At 40.4% G+C, this 22,469-nt stretch overlaps 1 protein-coding gene across 6 annotated transcripts in view; it reads left to right on the top strand.

Annotated features, from left to right (window-relative positions):
* rhobtb4 (Rho related BTB domain containing 4) overlaps positions 1-22,469 on the top strand; it is a 38,032-nt gene that overhangs the window by 4,647 nt on the left and 10,916 nt on the right. For 3 of the 6 annotated variants that reach the window (XM_047818233.1, XM_047818232.1, XM_047818234.1), the window contains 6 exons: positions 14,776-14,977; positions 15,299-15,402; positions 16,909-17,094; positions 17,188-17,980; positions 18,633-18,852; positions 20,059-20,177. In XM_047818233.1, the coding sequence (XP_047674189.1) occupies positions 14,786-14,977; positions 15,299-15,402; positions 16,909-17,094; positions 17,188-17,980; positions 18,633-18,852; positions 20,059-20,177 (1,614 nt within the window). In that variant the 5' untranslated portion in view covers positions 14,776-14,785. Of the gene's footprint in view, positions 1-7,947; positions 8,338-9,736; positions 9,837-12,681; positions 12,802-14,775; positions 14,978-15,298; positions 15,403-16,908; positions 17,095-17,187; positions 17,981-18,632; positions 18,853-20,058; positions 20,178-22,469 lie in introns of those variants that run through there. The other 3 variants (XM_027138349.2, XM_047818236.1, XM_047818235.1) reach the window with 3 other exon arrangements.

Raw genomic sequence — 22,469 nt, 5'->3', positions numbered from 1 at the left:
TGTTTCTTGGCTGGCTGCTTCAAGCTGGGAGTTGCTAGAGTGGCATTTGTTTAATACATCTAAACAGTTGAAACTGGGAGGCTGCCATCACAGCCCTTTTCAGAAATGTGCCATCAAAACAAGGCACATAACATTTCTAATGCTTACAATAAAATGCATTTTGCTTTGTGCGTTACAGTGTTCTGTTCAGCAAACAGTAATCAACAGCAGTACAATGCAATACCATGATTCAGATAAAGTCAAGACATAATAGTTAGAACTGTAAGATGGATGTTTTTTTAAATCTTTATCTCAAGTCAAGATCCGTCCACTTCCAATGAGGCTCTGACAGAATAGACTCAGACTCCTGTTCTCGGGTGACAGGATTGAAATCTTGATGTGGTCTTCAGCTGTTTTAGCATAAACCGCAAGATGTTTGTTCTGAGATGCTTTTCTACTCTTTAAAGAGTGGTTATTTGAGTTACCGTAGCCTCTTGTCTCTGTGACTTTTCTCATCAACAAGGTGTCTGCAGAACTGCCGCTTACCGGATGGATTTTGTTCACACTCCAGACATGAATTGTTTTTCTCAGCACTTTAAATGTAGGCAAGGTCACTTTAGCCAACTTTCATAAATGATGTGTTGAAAGTTGTGACTAAATAAACTGAAACAAATCAATGATAGGATAACTTAATAAATATAAAGCTAGATATCCACTCTACAGTAATTTATCTGCACATGACGTGTAAAAAGAGTCTGTTTTTTATAGAGCACACATAGTCCCTCGTGTCAGTGTACTTTTTTCCATCACTGATGGCTGCTTGGTGCCTATTGGTGATGAGCATGTAGCTAACAACAGTATAGATTTTTCCATTGCTTTTCAGAAATGTTCTTCAGGGCACAAGGCAGGATGTGTGTGGTTGTGTGTGCTTACCCCATGCCTACTGTTTTTGTGCTAGTTGTAATGGATGTATGCACACATTATTACATGTATATTATTATCCATGATATTCTGTGCTTATTAGATGTTTATGCTCCACATTTACACATTGTAAGCATGCATTCCATAAGTGTTACATCATCACCCAGGCAACAGCCCACTGTCACACAGTCAAAAAGCCTCTTCCTGTTTGCATTGAAAGCCCATGTCCCAAAAGAGATAGTGTCAGAAACACAGAAATTCTCAGCTAGAGAGAAAAACGGAGAGAAGTACAGACAAAGGGAGCAACAGTGTCAATAACTGAGGGAAAGAGAGACAGATGTAGAAAAGAAACAGTAGCCTTCCTTCTTCTCTTTAGCTAGCTTTTTCACTTTTCTCTGCTCTAACCCCCAGCCTACGCTACGATGACAGTTCTATGGGCTATAAGTGCATCTCAGTAATGGAATTGACATAGAGAATGTCTTTGTTAAAGTGAGGTGTCTCTCTCTCTCTCTCTCTCTCTCTCTCTCTCTCTCTCTCTCTCTCTCTCTCTCTCTCTTTCTCTCTCTCTGACTGTGGTTCCAAGCTGCATGCAGTGTAGAATTAATGCGGGCCTTGTGTACAGCCCTGCGGCATTCCTCTGCTCCCCCAGAGGTGGACCGCCTGATCCCAGCTTGGCCTGCTGTGACTGCAGCTTGAGCTCATGAGGTGTTTACCCTGGCACAGCCTTGTATTTGATCAACCTGTTTGTTCAATCCACCCCTTCTGTATACCTTCTCCACTCCCTGTCTCTTCATATTTTTTTTTACATAACATAGGAATGCAAGATATGTTGCATTAGGTGTGCCCTAATTAGTGTTCATTGGGATTAAATTCCACTTGCTGCTGATTATGAAGTAAACAGAAACCATCTGTAAATTAAAGAGAAACCATCTGTAAATTTATTTTCAGCTTTTATCAAATAATTGACATTTAAATTACAGACTCAAATTTTTCCTTCGTTCCTATATCTGCTCTCTGTGCTAATTCAGTTGGCTCTTCCAGCCTGAAGTGTTTACCCATCAACGTGTGAGGGTTTGTGAAGATTTATCCGAAACTCTGACAGCTCAAGTAGATTCCAACATTCCTGCAACTAGCACACAAGTGCAAATGCCTGGTAACAGCACCCTGTCCTGCACCTCAAGACACTCATTAACAAAGCCTGGCTGTAAAATACAGAGTTCAAATGCTAATACAGGATTTGCAGGATTCTCTTCTTTTGTTTTTCTCATTACAGTTTTTTGGATTGAACAGCTTAAACCAGGTACATTTGAATGTGTATTCATAGTTCTGTGAATCCTGCTGGTGTCTTATGCACAAGTTTGGACAAGAAAAGCATTTTAAAATGGGGAATAAAGGATCATGCAATTGTTCGCTCTGTGTTTCTGCAATATAAAGTATGCTGTGTGTATTTGCAACATAAAGCAAGTACCTATATTATTATGTTTCCATTTGCTTTACGTTGTTTCCACTGGCTTCTTTATTATGACAAATCAGACCAGTATTATATTTGTACATATGCACTGTATCTGAACTCAGCTCATCCACAGACAAATTAGCCTTAAGCCTTAAAGAGGCTGGCACTGTAAATCAGATGTTCAGGTACTCAACCATAGCGCAATCCTGTGATTAAGCCTTGGCACTGGAGCAGCTGGGTGAAGACTTAATGAGATTAGCCTCTTCACTTGAGCGGGTGGGTTAAAGAACCTCATGTTTAACCTCTGTGAAACGTCCAGCTGAGAATATTAGCTAAAGTGCATGTGCCTCTGTATCTTTCCATTCCCCTCATAGGTACAAACATAAAGTAGAAAAGCTGACCTGCTATAAAAAAGCTGATTGCGGTAAAGCAAACACAGATAGGAATTCTGACGTCATTAGATTTAATTCAGTGTCTTGTTCATGATGGTTAAAATGATCAACAAAAAACAGTTTAAACAGATTAGACCAGAGTTTTACAGTTAAGTCTAGTATCTTATCTCTGGTGTTTGGTGTTTTGTCCAATGTTTAAATAGGAACACTAGTAAGATGACAACTGCAAGTGGAAGGTTAATTTTCAGACGTCCAATAAACCCAGATGACCCCTGAATCTCCAGCCTTTCCTGCCACTCTGTCAGTTTCATTCCATTTCCATCCACATCAAAAAAGCTTTAAGCTACTGAAGAGTGAGGAGCATCTGCTGACCCTGCTCTACCTCAATAACCTAGCATAATTCTTTGCTTAGCCTCTGAAGCAATGAATCAAAGTGGGATTATGCGAGGCTGGAAGTAAAACAGGTTTTGTTTATTAGTACTGGAGCTCAGGGAAGACACCGCTTTAGGGGTAACAGCAGGACTTCGTTCTCCAATATCATGATCTCCTGCTCTTAAGAACAGGGAACTGCGGTCAGGATATGGCGACTGACTATGTATGCTGGCAGGATCTGTGTGCGTGTGAATTCAAGTGCATGCATTAAAGAGAGTGAGGATGATTTTTTAAATGCCAGAGTTATCTGAGTGTGGGTACGTGTGTTTGTGTTTTGCTGTGTGCTGACAGTGCTCACAAGCACCTGCAACATGTCACCCAAGCCAATAGCACTTTTCAGCAAACATCTGCCCCACTTCACCACCAAGACCCAGTCCAGCAGCACACTTCTCAGAAACGCGTTCAGGGAAAATAATGATGCAAACTGCACATGGCTTCCCATGCTGCCTAAGTGACGTAACAGGTTTGAATCTACAAACCTTTCACATTCAACATAACCAAAATGAACATTTCACAACAATACACAATTTATTTAGTGGAAGTTCATCGAGTAATAATATAATAGTCATACAATTTACACTGTTTTGAGGAAAAACACATCCTATAATGTTTCAGCCTGATGTCCATACTTAAATAAGAGCAATATGTAGATCACACATGATATAACAGGTTTGTATTTGCAGTGCCAACATACTTGGAGAGCTTGAAGTGCTGCATAGATAAGATGCCGTGACCTGTCCCTGCCGTGATGAGATAATATAGAGAAAACAAGCAAAGTAGAGTTCTGTTCATCTCATGCCTTTGCCACTATTTTTATTGCTTTCTCTCTTCCAGCCTCTCCCCTGTTTATCTCTACAGTTTCTTTGTTCCTCCTTCACGTTTCCTGTGTGGGCCACCTTAGTTTTTCAGCCTCCGTCTTTTCTGCTGTCTCTGCCTTGTTCTTTCACACCCTCTACTGTCACTCTTTCTCTCTACAGTCTCTTTGTGCTCCAAATATTTTCTACCCTCCTCTACCTCTGTCCTCTTTCCGTTCCTTTTTTCACAAACCCTGTCCTGTGTCTGTTTCCTACATATTTTCCCTCTTCTTCCTTTTTTTTTTATCTCGAACGTTTCTTTGGTCTTATCTCATTTTGATGTTCTGTACACACACTAGAGTGTGTGTACTCACAAGCTGCACACATATTATGCCATCCTTTGATACCACATTACCTTCCCTGTAACTCTTGAAATAGTGGGAAAGATGGCTGTTTATCTCATGTTTAGAGGACAACAATTAAAACATGCATCACCACTGTAGAGCTATGATGCACCGTGACCACTGTATCGAGGATGAGCTTCCAGACAGCATGGCTGAAAACTTAGTGAGGAGTGTTAGAGGAGGAGTAGGTGTGAAGCATGTGACAGTTTAAGGCTAGTTTACAGTTTGTGAATTGGGGACATACGAGTGGCTCAGTACAGCTGTGGCGCCCTAAATGTCTGCTGTCTCCTTTGCCCGATTTAGCTCACAACCCTGCTGTCAGCCTGCCTGCCCCTTCAGTGCCTGGGGAGTCTGCAGTGGAGGGATGTTAAGTGTGTGTTTGTGTGTGTGTGTGTGTGTGTGTGTGTGTGTGTGTGTGTGTGTGTGTGTGTGTGTGTGTGTGTGTGTGTGTGTGTGTGTGTGTGTGTGTGTGTTTGTTTGTGGCTGTAATAAATACCAGAGGATGGGTGTATCCAAAATGGGATGTGTATTTTTTATAACCAAGAATTTATTTTAAATAAAACCAAACTAATTCAGTTCAATTATATTATCCCATAATTAAAACCACACTCAAATTAACACTTGTACTTAAATGAACCCCCACTCTTCAAAATGTATTGATTTTTAACCATTACTCAGAAAAGAGTATAACCATTGATCTGGTGAAACATTCTCTAAGGAGACATTTATGTAACATTTTAAGAAGGAATCTCTCATGTCAGCACAGAACAAAGGACTTCTTGCTTACTGGTTTTGCTGTAACACTCCAAGAAAGTGAAAGTTGAGGGTTTAACTATCACTTATTAACATAAGTGATAACAGTATCTGTTTCCTGGATGTTCTGCAACATGAGAGCTAACAACCAATGTTTAAAAAGCTTGTTTAAAGTAGTTGGCAAGGAATTAAAGGAATGTTATGTACTGAATTAAACAATTCCAGAAATGCTATTAATATAAATTCCTAACTTCTACTTTACGATGGGTCAAATCAAACCACCCCTTGATTATTTTTCTATAACAGTATACCCTGTTTCATTCCTTACAATTTCCTCTCGTACATCTCTGCTGTCTCAAACTTGTAACGTATTAAGTGCAAGGTCATACAGAATAACAATCAGAATAAAAATACAATTTAGGAGCTGTCTTTCTAGTGTTGTCCCATATAGCTTATGTAAATAGGAGTATATGGTTTAGAGGGATGTTTTGCAGATGTTTCAGCTGTCTGTCTAAGACTATGTTTTCCCACCACGTATGGACACAAACTGATCCAGCAGACATTCTGTAATACTTCTCAGGCTTACCACTCATCCATTCAGAGGAATCTGGCAGACTAATTTGCCTCTCTGTCTCTCTGCCTGCCACAGTTTGGATGGCCTATTTAAACTGTGTGACATACATTACACCAAATACAACACGACTGAACTACTTTTTATAGACAGCCCTAGATTCTCATGTCCATTTTCATAAGCATGCCCAATGCACTCTCTGTTTTGGCCACTCAGTCCACTTCTCCCACTCTCTCTCTCTCTCTGGACAAGCCAAAGAGGCCAAGAGGGCATCACTTTCTCAGGCTCTGCTGCTGCACTGGGCACTGCTCTGCCGTCTAGTGTCCAGCTGGGCTTCAGACGGATGGCGGAAAGGCCTGCATTGACAGAAGTGTGGGAATAGGAGGTGTACGACTTGCTCAGGCTTGTGACTGACACCGCTGTTACTCTATGGGCTATGACCTCATGCATGTTCACAGCCTCACAGTAGGACTATTGAGGATGGGCATTTTCTAAAACGCTGTTTTTATTTAAAGCGGTTACACTGATATACAAATAAGAGTTGATATAATGTGTAGAGTGAAACAGATCAAAGTTGTTTTGAATTCAGTTTAGAAATATTCCAGTCGACCAGTAGAGGTCAGTGTTCTTAATCTGTGCTCAATGACTAGATAGAACTACAAAAGCTTGATAAACTTGTCTGAAGTGTAGCTAATTTCCTGGAGGAAATTAATTTTATTTAAAAATTATTTGACAGATTAATGCAAAGACCTTGGCCAAGAAGCAATTTTATGTTCATGGTCTATATTTAATTAATATACCACACACAGGAGAGCTGTTGTACTGAATATCAACATGGCTGTGATTCAGAATAAGGCTGCAGGATGAGTGTGCTGATAGCAGCTGTGCTGATAGTTGGTATACAACACAAGAAATTATTATTGAGTAACTCACAATTTAGGCAAAAAGATAGCAAAATATTTGTTTGCTCCATCCCAAAAAAAAAGAAGCTCTAAAGAAGCTTCATCTGTATAGCATTTGATCCAGTCATTGAAATGTACCAATGCTGTTATTGTAAATATTGGAACTCGAAATTAACAGTTTAATTAATACTGTTTTATGATCCAATCTACAGTCCTACTTTAGCCTACTGATAATTCTGCCCAGATGCATGCAACTGTTCGGTCCTGGAGTATCCCTGGCCTCTATTTTAAGCTGTTTTGTTAATGATGTTTTGTTATACAACAAGGAGTGAGATGCAGGATGTGGTGTACTGTACCTGTAGGTAGCCTAGTGGTTAAGGTGTTGGACTTCTGATTGGAAGGTCATAAGTTCAAATCCCAGCTCTACTCTTGGGCCCTTGTGCAAGGCCCTTAACCCTCAATTGCTCTGTTGTATAAAATAAAATGTTAGTCACTCTGGATAAGGGTGTCTGGTAAATGAGTGAGAAAAACTTTGATACATCAACAAATCTTTGGCATTCCTACTTTTAACTTCATTCTCGTTTGTGACACATCTTTAAAAAAAATACTTTTTCTTGTCACAAAGTTTACCAATTAAAATCAATTATTTGTTGCACTTGTATTGCATGTTCTTTTTTCATTAACATGAAATCGGTTTTTGAGTCATTGACTGTGTAAAAGTTTCATGTGAAAAGACAGAGTTCAGAGTCAAGACAGGCAGAGACTTTTTTCTGTTTCTGATGATTTTCAGACCTCCTCTTCATTTAACACATTCTGTTGACATGAAAACTGAAAGTTGACGTGATTATAATACAGAGCAACACAGACCTGTGTTTTATAATCTCATTTTGTGTGTGTGTGATTGTGTGTCTTTTGAGATTATACTGTTTGTGTGTGTGTGTGTGTGTTGGTGTGTGTGTGTGTTTGAGCGTCTGGATGTTTTGAGATTATGCTGTTTATGTGTGTGTGTGTGTGTGTGTGTGTGTGTGTGTGTGTGTGTGTGTGTGTGTGTGTGTGTTTGAGATTATGCTGTTTGTGTGTGTGAGTGTTTTGTGTGTCTATGTGTGTGTGCATGCGTGTGTTTGTGTGTGTGTTGAGATTAAGCTGTTTGTGTGTGTGTGTGTGTGTGTGTGTGTGTGTGTGTGTGTGTGTGTGTGTGTGTGTGTGTGTGTGTGTGTTTTGAGATGCTGTTTGTGCGTGTGTGTTTGAGAGTGTGTGTTTGAGAGTGTGTGTGTGCACGCGCTGCGGAACGCCGCGGGTTAACAGAGCCAGAGATATACTCCGGTTTGGGGCGGTGCTGCGCATCTGATTGGCTTCCGTTTGTCTTACGCAGTTGATTCGGTGTTCAGTTGAGTCGGCGTGACGCAGGGCGAGAGGGGCGTGTGTTGTGAGCGGAATCAACTGTAGAAACAATAACATTTAAGCGCGACCCCCTACACAGCAAACACGACAGGTCCAAACGCGCTTGTAACGAGCTGTATGAGAAAGCGGAAGAGTCAGTAGAGTCCCAGGCGAGTTTGGAGCATCCGGGAAACTTCTTTTCGGCTCAGCAGAGGCGCGAGCGAAGATGCTTCCTTTGTGACAGGCTCGAGCGAATGCGCTCTCTTCACAACTTACAGCAGCTCATTTCGCCTTTATTTTCTTTAGACCTCCAGTGCCCGGCCTGGCATGTGGGTCAATTCTGGAAGCGTTGGAAGGTAGGGAGCTGTGTCAGGTTTTGCAGGAGAAGTGAATCACATGCACGACTTGAAGAGAGCAGGAATTAGCTTAGTAGAATCCAGATCACTCTGCAGCACCGTTACACTCAGTATTGCAATTCAAAGCTGCGGCTATTTGGGTGGAATTGCAGCTGTCACAGCAGCATATCTGCAGTTTGTGCTGCGCCTCACTGGTAGAACATCTGGGTTTGTTTTCCTTTGTCCGGTCGCGTTAAGGCGCATGGGCTTGGCTCCGCTCTGCTGCATCTTTCTTCTTTTTCTTTTTTTTTTTTTTGCACAAGATCTTTGCGGCTTACTTCTAAAAACCCATTTACACCCCCCTTACTCCACATGCACGAGCTTAGTTACAACGTTATCTCCAAAACCAAAAAATTCCCATTACAAAAGCACTCTCTTGATTTGCCTTTCTTAATGAAATACATGAAAAAAGTCAATGAATAGAAATGCATGGAGATATGAATGGGCTGCTTGTCAATGGCCGCACAGAAGCTTCTCAGCATCTCTTCACCTGATGTAATCGCAGGAAATCAGTTTTCTTCAGGAATACAAAACTGTGTTGGCTTTTATATATATATATATATATATATATATATATATATATATATATATATATATATATATATATATATATATATATAAGCAAGGAGAACACAATCCCAGATTCTTTCCTCCAGTCTATTTATTTAATGTTCAGACCCAATAAACAGTAACATGCAATTTAGACTCATACACAATCTTAGTTGAAGACTTAGATATGTTGGGGAATGTTGTGTTCACTGACAGCACTGTTATTTAGTATTAAAGTGTCCTTACATTTCCCCCATGATCATTGGTGATTTTGTGTTTTGCACATTTGCCTCACACCTCCGGAGTTGTTGTGGGTTTGTGTAGAGTTTGCATGTTGTTTCTGTATTTTGGGGTTTTCGTCTTGTTACTTTCGGTTTTCATTCCGTGTCCAAAGGCAAGCTGTTGTAGACTGAATTTAATTTCTGAATGTATGTGTAAGTAAGTGAGATTATGCCCTGAGTTTGGATGGCACCCCAAGCAGGGTATCCCCTACAGATAAAGAAAAGTACATTTCTTGCTATTCATTGATTTGTTTTGCAAAATACACACCATTACCACTGCTAGTCACTTTAGGATTAAAACTAGTTCCTCGAAAAATTAACACATAGCTTGTTAAGTTCTTGCAATGTTTGCATAACCTGCATTGGTTACACAAACAAAGATGATACTGTGAAATACCACTGCAATAAATCTCACACACACACACACACACACACACACACACACACACACACACACACACACAGAGAGAGAGAGACACACACACACACACACACACTTTTTTCAGATAAGAAAAGCGACTCAACCTCTAAATTAACTTTGGCTGCAGTGTTGGAACTTAAGGAAGGAGTCCTGTCCAGACTTAATGGACCTTACTCTGTCCTTGGCTGAGTTTACTTTCCATGGCAAAGGTGTGTATATGTTTGGTAAGCATCTACATCAGAGGTCCACAGGGTCTCAATTGCTGGAAGTGTATTGCATAGATAACCATTGCAGAACGGTTGCATGGCAGGTTGCTATGTTATTTACCCACATCCTGATTCAGCCTTTTCATGCATGCTTGCATTGAGTGCAGGGCTGCGTGTTGTTTTTAAGTCAATCAGTGCATACAGTTCTAATGGACTGGATATCAATTTCAATATAGTCTTAATGGTTATTAGTACGAGGTCTGGAGTTTGATAGAAGACTGAGAAGAGAGTGAATTGCTTTCTATTTCTTTGTCCTTACAGATCACTTCTTCTATGTATCCTTTCTTATATATCATTATAGGTTATGGGTACTAGAACCTATATTGGGGTACAAAAATATTCCTTGTTTTTTCCCTTTTGTCACAGATCCAAAATTATACCAAAGTACATTTGGATCACCACATTGGTGTCTTGATCATACTTTAGTGATTAGGTGTGTGAACAACCAATGTTCAGGACATGACGTGTGGATTTATAGTAAGACGTCTACAACCATGGGTGACTTACAGTACAGACAGCTCCGTTTTAGGTGACTTGTAACCTGTGACTCCTGGTTATGCAGGTAAGGACTGATCAGTCTCTCCAACTAGAGTTGTCACAAAATGTGTGGATATACATGTCTACACACATTCTGCCATGGAGGACAGTCTCCTTTGGTCTGCAGGTCTGCATTTGATGTAAACATTTATATCAGCGTGTAGACAGGTCCATTAGAAGAATGTATTGCTTTAGTTTGACATTCATTTGGATGATTCTTTACCCTAAGTGTGTTTATAAAGTTTTATAAGTAGTTTTATAGTATAAAGATATTCTCCTGAGATGTATTTTTTTCTTCACCTTATCTTGTATACATGCTGGACCACATGCACACTGTATGCATCTATTTGCATAGCATTTTGTGAATCCAGCCAAAGCTATTGATCTCCTGTTCTCCAGTTATCATCCCTTCTGCTGTGTATTTTTCTTAAATTAAATAAAATGCAATTACACCATGCAAGAATAGCTATTCTTTTACTATGACTGGAACAAACACTCCAGTGTGCAGATGCTAACATTTATGGCAAAAATTTGGCAGATTTACATTCATCTCATTTTGTAAAACTGACTAATTGACTGTAAAGGACCTTGCTCAAGGGCCCGGGAGTGGCAGCTGGAGGGTTCTGGGAGTCAAAGTCACAACTTTCTGAGCAGTAGTTCAACACCTTAACCTGATCTTGAAGATGTCCTTTATCGCACATACAGTGTCATATGTATGTAGACAGTATCCAGGTTCTATGGTCAACTACTCATCTCTGATAAAGGACCAGAGAGCTGTTAAAACAACAGCAAGGTGGATTGGTCTAGTGATGTGCCCACTGTACACTGTGTTTAACCAGCACACATGTTATTTAGTCCATTGTGCAAATAATTTATGTTCAGCAGTGGCTCTGTTTTGGTCTCTTTCATGGACAGAGGAGAGATTATGCAAGATGCTTAGCACAGTCAGTAATTGTATATATTATATAATGTATGTGTGTGTGTGTGTATGTGTGTGTGGGTGTGTGTGTATGTGTGTGTGTGTGTGGTATATCTATGTATATCTTTGTGACAGGTGTACTTGATAATGTTTACTGAGTGTAGACATCAAAATAGGTGTCCCTAATAAACCGCCAACTTTATGTATAAAGTATAAAGAAACAGAGCTTGGCTCAGCTGAATTGAGCAGAAGGACTATTGTGTGGGTTGTGAAATGTTTGTGAATGGAGTAGGCGTCTGCCTCTTTCTATCTCTCTCTCTCTCTCTCTATCTCTCTCTCTATCTCACTCCTCTCTCTCCTACCCACATTGGCTGTCCCTCATTGCATTCCTTCATTACTCTCTCTGTCTGTCTCTCTGTCTCTCTTTACTTCCCCCGACTTCCCATTAGACAGCTTCAAACATGTGCATGTCTCTCTACGCTGTTCACTAACAAAGCACAAAGAAAAATGCACCACTGAATCTCTGAGCATTTTGACTCACTGTACTATTCCTGCTCAAGTGATAGACTGATAGCTGTTGTGTCTACCGGTGTGTGTGTGTGTGTGTGTGTGTGTGTGTGTGTGTGTGTGTGTGTGTGTGTGTGTGTGTGTGTGTGTGTGTGTGTTCTGTAGTGTGACACAGCGTGTTGGTCAGCTGATGGAAGTGAAACTCTATGCTGGTCATAAGGTGTATGGTTTCTGGAATTTTTGTTCTCAGCTCATCTGCTAGCAAAAGGGGTATCAGTGCATTAGTCTTTGTCTGGACAGTCGTAAATCCTTAATACGGAATTTTTAATATTCATTATTTAAAACCAGCATATGCATGTCGTTCAGCTCAATCCCTGACACAACTGCTATTCAGTGAGAGACAATGAGACAGCAACAGGGGGTTGATATCCTCTGGCTTTTTTTATACCTCAGTAAAAGGTATTTGCTGTTAGGTTACATCATGCACTGCTCTGTCTCTAAGCTGATTACTGGCCTGCAAAGATCGTAGGTAGCAAGCGCCTTTCTGTTCTAAACACAGCAGCAATATGCATCTAACGTTAGAAGCACTAAATCAGAAAATGCCCAAAAGGTTTGATTAATGGTCCTGGATTAAAAGGAAATAAGAATGTGGAAGCATTACATAAGCACAGCATGACTTTAGTATTTTCTCTACTTGTCAGAGAGACAGAGTTGTAGTGAAACACTTGATCTTTTTATTGACAAAATGTAGGCAAATGGAGACAGTGTCACTATGTGTTATATTTTCTTTACAGCATTCTGCAAGCATCGCAAGCATGATTAGCATAAAGTCAGGTTAACCATTGATCCTTGTCAGTTGGCTCTTATCCTGTCTGAACAAAGTAGAGTTTTTGTTTACTTTGAGCAACATGTGAAACGGCTGTACTTCGAAATAGAAACCTCAAGGTAGGCTGCTTCCTCCTACACTCTTAGAAAAAAGGATTCTTGAAAGGTTCTTCGGCTAGGAAAAGATTCTTAAAGTGGTTCGACTTCTAACCGGGGGGGTTGCATCGTTTTCGAATTTTGGTGGAAATCACAAACCACCATGTTCACAGCGAGTTCAAATATAAATAACGTTAGCAAAAATATTATAGTACGCATTTAGATAATATCAGCAAATGGTAAACAAAATCTGTTTACGATATTATTTTATGGTTACAAACATTTGACGTGTAAGATGTTAAAATCTAATTTTGTATTATTGGGTGCTTGTTTCCATGGTATGTCATTTTTATGGATGTTAAATAACAAAAATCTGTTATTTAAAAAAAAATGACATTAATTTTTTAAATTGTGGAAATGGCAGATTTTTTTGACAGTTTACATCACATGGTGGTGTATTGTGAAAATATTTTCAAATATCATGATTTGATATTTTATGCCACTGGACCATCACTAATATCAACACTGATTAAATCCTGGAAGGAAGAAGAAGAGTGATTCATAGATTCATTTAGCAACGAGCAAGCCGGGTAAAAAAAACTGAGACAATATAGACACACCCTAATGTGTACTCTGGAGAACTTATTACAGCTTCTTGAAGACCGGTGTGTTTCTTGCCTTCATTATTATTTTTTTACAGCCTTCTGGTGAATGATGCCAGTCTTGCCGTCTCGTCCTTGAGAGATGAGACGAGAGGAACGCGCTGGCTGAAATGATGGCTCATATGTCCCTCTGAATAGGAGCTGTTTTTAGACAACCCCCCCAGCTTGGCATAGCAGGTCACAGCAATGACGTCTTTGTCAATGGCATAATAAGCAGCAGCTCTATTAATCTTTCATAGATGCTTTTTTTAGGTAGCCCATCAGAGCTGGATTTCAGACTGCTCTAGCGCTTGTAATGCAGATAGCCTCATCCTTTGCTGAATGGAAAGCGTTGCAAGGCGATCGCTTTGTTCGTTCTTGCATGAGGGACGCTTTTAAGGTGTGGGGCGCTGAGGAATGTAGTGTTGGAGTGTGTGGAGAAATGTCAGTGAATGAAAGGCTCTCTGGATAATGACATTTGGAAGTCTAAAAGGAACTGGAGCATGATTTTTAAAAAATTCAATACAAATGAAATTTGATAGTCTTCTTGTAAGTCACTATGTTTTCATTTTAACTTTGAAAACAAGAATCCAATTGTCTTGTGCAGGTGTGTTTAGCCTTTTCTTATTAATCTAACAACACTCGGCTCCTTCCTAACACTTTCATGCTTTGCTGTGGAATAAGAATCATTGCTTAATCATTTCAAACTCTACAAAAGCCTTTTTAGTTGTCATGGATATTAGATTACAGCATGTACTGTTATGCTGCTCAATTGCCAAATCTAACAGCATCCTTTAAGTAGGTAATACTTTTTTTTTCCTTCCTTGTCTTAGTGTGGATTAATGCCTGGGGAGTTAAGTAGGTGTGTGTGTGAGAGTGTGAGCGTTGCACAAAAGCTCATGGACTCCACATTAGCAGATGGGACTCTTGCGCTCTTTTCCAAAATAAACTCTGCCACTGGGCTTTGGTCTCCGTTAGTAGCATTGGCTCTCACAGATCCTCGGGAAGGCTGCTATCTCGCTCAGAAAAAGGGAAAACTGAAATGAAATATGTTTGTGTTGCTTCCGGGGAGGAGTGCATAAACTAGTGGTTCCCTTTGTTTTTCTCTTGGAGACATGAAATAGGACCCTTGTTAAGCGTTTCACCATTAAACATTCAACGGTAAACATTAGGAGTTTCTTAATGGTGCTATCATTTATTGATTCACATTAACAGGCAAATTAGTACATTACGTGTGCCAGTATAGAGACGTTGGTATTTATAACCAGTGCTTGACTTTGATCCCCTCATACATATCTGTTTATCTTTCTCTCTCTCTCTCTCTCTCTCTCTCTCTCTCTCTCTCTCTCTCTCTCAGGGCCCTCTCCATGGATATAGACACAGACTATGAACGGCCTAATGTGGAGACTATAAAGTGTGTGGTAGTGGGTGATAACGCGGTGGGAAAAACCCGCCTTATTTGTGCTCGTGCCTGCAATGCCACCCTCACGCAGTACCAGCTGCTCGCCACCCACGTGCCAACCGTGTGGGCCATCGACCAGTACCGTGTGTGCCAGGAGGTGGGTAGTCCTATGGTGTCTGTACAACGTATTGGAATGTATACAAATATAATAAGCCTATATATTTTCCTCTCTGAGGGGAAACAGCAGTACATGAAATCTTAAAAATTACACTTACAAAAATAATAACATTTCTTACACAATATAGTACACACTTCTTCTTTTTCGTCTTTTCTGTCTTTTTTCTTTATTAATTTGTTGCTTTTTTTTCTGATTCAGTGTCCCTAATTTTATTTGGATTACGTTGTATTATATTTTAGCATTGTAGCAGGGTGCCTTTTATCACAAATAAATAAGGACACAATGCTCTTTCATCCTAAGGTGTTGGAAAGATCTAGAGATGTGGTGGATGAAGTGAGTGTGTCTCTCAGGCTGTGGGACACATTCGGAGACCATCACAAAGACAGAAGGTTTGCTTATGGCAGGTCAGTAAAACCACATTTCATTCTTTTACACAAGCTTATTTATGCTCCATTGAGACACAACATTCCCCCTTCTCATTATTCCATCTACAGTCTAACCTCTTGTTATGCTCCGATTTCCACTCATCTTCCTAAACCACATGTAGGCTTGTAAAGATTTGGGTTCTAACATAATCCTTCTGGTTGGCTTGGTAATGCACCATAATTGGGCCTTGTGGAGGAGCTTATTAAAAGATCTGTAGATCAGTAACGATATTTTGGCTCAGGGGCGTTTAGCGTAGGATCTCAAAGGGAAGCTGAGCCAAAGGGAGAATGCAGGGCTGTAGGGTTTGGTTTATGAAACAAAAAACAGTGTCTTTTGTATGTATTTCAGTATATGCTCTCAGTAAACATCTTCTCATTTCAAGTAAATATGTCCATTATTTGCAATGGTAACAGATGTTGTAGATAGAGGTTCACATAGCTGGAGCATTTATTTCATTTCTGCACTCATCAAATGTGTTAAATTCTGGTTCATTTATCTGTTTGCCTGCAAGAAAACAATGTTCATATCTCATTGCTTTTCCAGTGCTTGTGTGTTGGTCACACATGTCCAAAGTGCAAGCATACTATTTTGGGTCTAAGTACCATTGCCAGCTCAGCTGTTGCGCCTGGGCAGGATTTTGTGTGCTAGATTTTGTGTGCTGTTAATGTCTCTGTCCTGTTATGAAAACAGCACCAACTCATCAACCGTTACCCAACATGCACCCACCTTGGCGAGTGGCCAATATTTCTGTCTCTCTCTCTGCTTTGCATTTGAGATTCCAATCAATGAGAGAGAAATTCCTAGAAGGACTCCACTGTTGGGTGTTATATTGGGTAAACAATTCTGTTTAAGCATCAAATATATAAGGAGCTGTTGCTTACCTGGCTATGAGCCAGACTACTTCTTCATAATGTGGAAAGTACTGTCCCATGCAAGTTTTGCATAACAATTCATACCTTGATTTATTCTCACACACACACATGCACACACAGACGAATCTTGACCTCAGCAGTCAGTTAGTGAAACAGACCTTTTTCATGTGGATGTTAATATAGATTGAAATAAGATTGATATAATTATGTTTATTTCTTAAATGGTAAGCCAGAGAATAGATAATGTTGGAAAAATCTGAAAAAGTGAGAGGCTCTGCTTAATGCCTGGCAACATGCACACAACTGTTTGTGAACACCTCATTAGTTTATGTCTCAGGGAGGAATAGGGAAGCCCCTGTAAAGAATATGGGCTCATTAAAGCTTAGTGTGAAATCATTATTTGCACAAATGCTTCATGTTTATTTTTGTCTGCCATACTGTCATTTATATATATGATTACTATCCACCTTTTCTTTGTTCATACACTGACTGATTCACAACAACATCAGCCCAAACACAGAGATTTAAGTAGGTATTAAGGCAATGTCAGAATATTTTACCGATGTTCATCTTTTTACAAAATCTCAGTAGTGCACTTTTATTTTTTTTTAGATCCGATGTGGTGGTGCTCTGCTTCTCCTTGGCTAACCCAAACTCTCTGCGTCATGTCCGTACCATGTGGTACCCCGAGATTAAGCACTTCTGCCCACGCACCCCTATCATTCTGGTGGGCTGTCAGCTGGACCTGCGTTATGCTGACTTAGATGCAGTGAACCGAGCTCGTAGGCCCCTGGCAAAGTATGACCCATATCCTTTATCCTTGAATTACCCTCTCAACCTTTGTTTTGTTTGAGTTTGTATTTAATTTGGTTTTCACTTTTTTGCCCTCAGACCCATAAAACCCACCGACATCCTTCCACCAGAACGAGGCCATGAGGTGGCTAAAGAATTAGGGGTGCCCTACTACGAAACCAGCATTGTCGCGCAGTTTGGCGTCAAGGACGTCTTTGACAATGCCATCCGCGCTGCACTGATTTCTCGTCGCCACCTCCAATTCTGGAAGTCCCATTTAAAGAAAGTCCAGCGGCCTCTTCTTCAGGCCCCTTTTTTGCCTCCCAGGCCACCGAGACCTGCAGTGGGTATCCCTGACCCACCTCCCTTGGATGGAGAAGGCCCTGACTCTCTCTTCTGCAAGCCGCTATGCTCAGATGTCCTGTTCCTTCTCCAAGGTGCCACTCGTGTTTTTGCTCATAAAGTCTACCTAGCCACTTCCTGTTCCAAGTTCTATGACCTGTTCAGCATGGACCTAGGATCTACAGAAGAGGATGGAGATGAGACTCTGGAGGGTGGTGAGGAGGAGGAGCAAAGTCGAAGAGGAGCCAAAGAGCAGGCAGGACGTGCCAAGAGCCTTGACGTTGATAAAGATGGTGATGGGGGGACCAAGGGTGGCAGGAGACTGCTTTTGCTGGAGCAGGGCTTAATGAGGACTTCCCAAAGCGATAATGCACTCCCCGCCAGGGGCCAGTACCCAGTGGGGTCCCTGGGAACTGGCCGTCCACTTTCAGGATGGGGACGGGGGTTCCTCGGTGTGTACCTGGAAAGGGTGGAAGACCCTGTAACAGGTCGAACAAGACTCATGACAGTTGTGTCTATGGATGAACTCATTCAGGAGGCACCTTTCAGGGTAAGAAACACATTTTTTTAAAAAGACACTGTCATCTACTTCTGCTCTTATATGTAATAATAAAATGTTTAACTTCTGCGTATTTTCAACTCTATTGTCCACTCCTATGGAAAGTAAAAGCTAGGAAAATATAAGATACAATTTACTAAATCTAACATGTATCATTATCCAGATTTTTGCTGCTGTACATACTATTTTTAGGGCTCTTAATGTCTGATATATTTTAGTAACTGAAATTTATTTTTAATAAAAGTGTACCAAATCATTCCAAATCTAATTTAAAAAAAAAAAATAAAAATAGTCAGACTCCCAATGAATGCCTTAGTTTCTTAAAACTATTTTTTTATATTGAAAATAGTCAAGATAATTATTATTTTTTTCTTTTATTTCTTTATTTCTTTATTTAATATTAATTTCCATTATGACGTTATATTATTATAACATATTTTTTAAAGCTTTTTCTCATGGTGGTTAATATGCATGTTATGTAAATAAAAGCAGTAGACTTGAACAGTAGAGCAATAGAAACCCATTCAAAATTGTTTAAATAATTTATTAATAAAAGGGTGAAATATAGTGGTGTTAGTGTGAGGAAATAGGCTTACATGTGTATTTCTAGAACTGCTGAGGTTTGTCTCTCACGTTTGCTCAGGCCGTGCTGCAGTACCTGTACACAGGTCACCTAGATGAAGGCCGGAGTGACCTGATGCAGGTGGCCACCATTGCTGAGCTTCTAGAAGTCTTTGATCTGCGTATGATGGTGGCCAATGTGCTGAACCGTGAGAGCTTCATGAACCAGGAAATCACCAAAGCCTTCCACGTGCGTCGGGCCAACCGAATCAAAGAGTGCCTGAGCAAAGGCACCTTTGCTGGTAGGCACCTGATGTTTGGCTTCCACTCCAACCTCATATTTTGTGTATAAATATTATTTTCAACTCAAAACAGTTTGCCTGTTACTGTAGATGTTCTTACCAGTGAAGGTAAGTATGTTGTTATTTTGTCATGCAACATCTACTACTAGTCTACAGCCATGAACCACTTGTAGAATCATTTCATATATAAATGTGACAAATAAGTTCACCTGTTGAACTTGCAGTTCTATTACGATTAGTTGAATTTCAATAGAATTGCTTACAATGTCTTCTGGTGAGGTATCGTTACTCCTTTATGTTATTGTTATATATTTATGTTTGCAAAGTCTGTCTGATTTATGTGCTAAGTGTTATTTGTGTATTATTTCTGTCGGTCATGTCTTGTATTGTACGTGTGTCTTTGTCTTTGTCATTAATGACGATTAACCATCTTCCTTTACATCACTGTGTGACTAATTTGCTTCTCTGTTCAATCAGTGTCATCATTATTCATCTCTCCTAACTGTCTGCTTTAGATGTTTTCCTTCTTTTCACGCTTTCTGTGCGAACGTTATCAGTGGTGACGGGTGCAAATTATTTTTGGAGGGGCACCAAAAAGCAGGGGCACACACGATAGCTGTAATTTTTACTTTAAGTGTGAATTTTGACTTGTTAAATATGACTAATCACCATGCAACCTCCACACTAGATATTCGTGAGCTTAAGATTGGTTAATGTAAAGAAATATTTCTAGATCTAAATAATAATTTGTTCAAGGACCTGAAGATACATTTATTGTATTGTTCAGTCAGAGTAATTACAAAGATTTATGTTTTTCATATAGATACTATACGATTTACTTGAAATATTGACATGGAGCACTGACATTCCATTTGCCTGTGTCTCAATTTGAAATTGCTGAAAATATATCTGTTAATCTTAGAATACCTAAACTGCGATTTACAGAGATTAAAATGACCCCCCTCATGCAACTCATGAACTTTTTTTTTATATATATATATATATATATATATATAGCCCCAACTTCCAGGCCCCTCCTCACTATTTTCGGTCTTCTTATTAGCCCTGTGTATCTGTCTATTTATTATTTGTTTGTCTGTCTATTTGTCTCTCCGTCTGTCTCTCTGTGTCTGTTTGTCTTCCCCCTCTGTAGCCCCGACTCTGTGACACACGCCAAGATGTGTGCTCTTTTCCGAATGGTTTTAGATGTGGTGTTCCAACTGGATGATGGCTACCTACCTGCCCATAAGCCTCTGCTCATCTCCAGCTGCGACTGGATGGCGGCCATGTTCCGTGGGTCTTTCATGGAGAGCTACATTGAGGAGGTAAGCGCAACTTGATCAGAAGCATTGACATGTGTCAGTTTCTTTAATGAACCTAATGTACATTGGTTAAAGGTCACATCCAACCTTCTATACTTTCATATCCATCCTTTACGTTTCCTGACATTTTAGTGACTGTCCCTTATAAAGGGACTGCTTATACAAGACCGCCTTGATACTAAATCCCAATTCTCAAGGGCTTTATAAGATCTTTAACAGTAACTGGCACAGGTAGTTGAAATTAGGCTACTGCCATGGCAACCTGACCCACATTGCAATGCCAGCAGCCAGAAACCATCACATCTATATAGATGACTGATGCATCCTGCTGGACTTGGCACCCCACAAGAGGAGCATTTGGGCAAATTGACCCAAAAAGCCTAAAACACAGGAGGTCATAGGACAGTAGGATCATGCACACACTAAAATGCACGCTAAGATGTCTTTTTTTTGTATGTGTTTGGAAATGTCTTGAGGAAAGAAATTAGGGACGTCTGGGTCTTGTCTGGTCTTGCCTACTTTGAAGTTCACAAAGCACTACTGAGAGAGATTTCACTATTATCAACTCGCCGACTTCACTGTCTTTTTCATGCTGTGTCTCTGTCGAGCTTTTATCTTTAATTGAAAGCAGCCCAATTCAACAGATGCTCCAGAGATACTTTTAAATCTTGTTGCATAAATTTGGAATACCTTTTATCTGTGGCCAGGTGGCTTTAGGGAGGACACTTTGACCTTATTTCCAGTAGGGAAGGTTTTACCAGTAGGTAACACTCTGTAACCTTCGTGGAATGATGGAGTGCTTCAGCCAGTTGTAAATGTTGTGGTGAAGTTGAGGATTCTGGACCATGTCCTATGTGAATGGAAGGATGCTGCATCTGAAGAATTACACACCAAGGAAAGAACAAAGTCTCTGGGAAAGAATAAGGACAAAACCTTTAGAAGAAATAAACTGAAAGCAGAGGCCATCCTCTTCTATGTGACATTGGATAAAAGGATTTCAATCGTTAGAATAAATAGACCAACGGTGTAAAGTCAAAGTACAAAAATACTTTTGAAGTCTATAGGATATTAAGTGTTCCTCCGTAGGGTGGCTGGGCGCTCCCTTAGAGATAGGGTGAGGAGCTCGGTCACTCAGGAGGCGCTCAGAGTAGAGCCGCTGCTGCTCCACATCGAGAGGAGTCAGATGAGGTGGCATGGGCATCTGTTTCGGATGCCTCCTGGACGCCTTCCTGGGGAGGTGTTCCGGGCATGTCCAACCAGGAGGGACTATGTCTCTCGGCTGGCCTGGGAACGCCTCGGTATTCCCCCGGAAGAGCTGGAGGAAGTGTCTGGTGAGAGGGAAGTCTGGGCGTCCCTGCTTAGACTGCTGCCCCCGTGACCCGGCCCCGGATAAGCGGTGGAAAATGGATGGATGGAGGATATTAAGTGAATATGTTCTGGGGGAAAAAGCAAAATGTCCTTCTCATTGATAATGATTGGGGAGATATACTGTAGCTGGCAAGCAGATTTTATTTTTATAAAAGTATTCTCTTATGAAAACTGTGTTGAATAGACAAGGTGCAATATAAAGGCATCCTCAGGCCTCAGGTTCTTCTTCATATGTTCGTATCTTTGTTTGGCACACAGCTGAAGTTGCAGTGGCAGGAAGTCTGTGTGAACTCTGGTGTTTCCTGGCCTGAAAGTACACTTCATTGACTCCAAGTAACATAGTAGTATGATTATACAGTGGTGTGAAAAAGTGTTGGCCCCTTCTTGATTTTTTTTAGTTTTTTCATGTTTGTTTCATATGGCCCTGTGTGGAAAAAGTGCCCCCCCTGTGGTTTATCACACCTGAGATCAATTTCTCTAGCCACACCCAGGCCTGATTACTGCTACACATGTTCTCAATCAAGAAATCACTTAAATAAGACCTGACTGTGAAGTAAACCAAAAGATCCTCAAAAGCTACACATCATGCTGAGAGCCAAAGAAATTCAGGAACAAATGAGAAAGAAAGTAATTGAGCTCTATCAGTCTGGAAAAGGCATCTATCAGTCTAGCATTTTAGAAAAAGAACATCATACCAACAGAAAAATATGGTGGTGGAAGTGTGATGGTCTGGGGCTGTTTTGCTGCTGCAGGACCTGGAAGAATTCTGCTGTATACCAAAAAATCCTGAAGGATAATGTGCGGCCATCTGTTCATGACCTTAAGCTGAAACGAACTTGGTTTCTGCAGCAGGACAATGATCCAAACCACACCAGCAAATCCACCTCTGAATGGCTGAAGAAAAACAAAAAGACTTTGGAGTGGCCT

This window comes from Tachysurus fulvidraco, chromosome 9 (genome assembly GCF_022655615.1).
Source record: "Tachysurus fulvidraco isolate hzauxx_2018 chromosome 9, HZAU_PFXX_2.0, whole genome shotgun sequence".
In the NCBI taxonomy this organism is placed as follows: Eukaryota; Metazoa; Chordata; class Actinopteri; order Siluriformes; family Bagridae; genus Tachysurus; species Tachysurus fulvidraco.
Note: the sequence above shows the minus strand (reverse complement) of the source record. Positions and strands in the feature narration are given on the sequence as shown.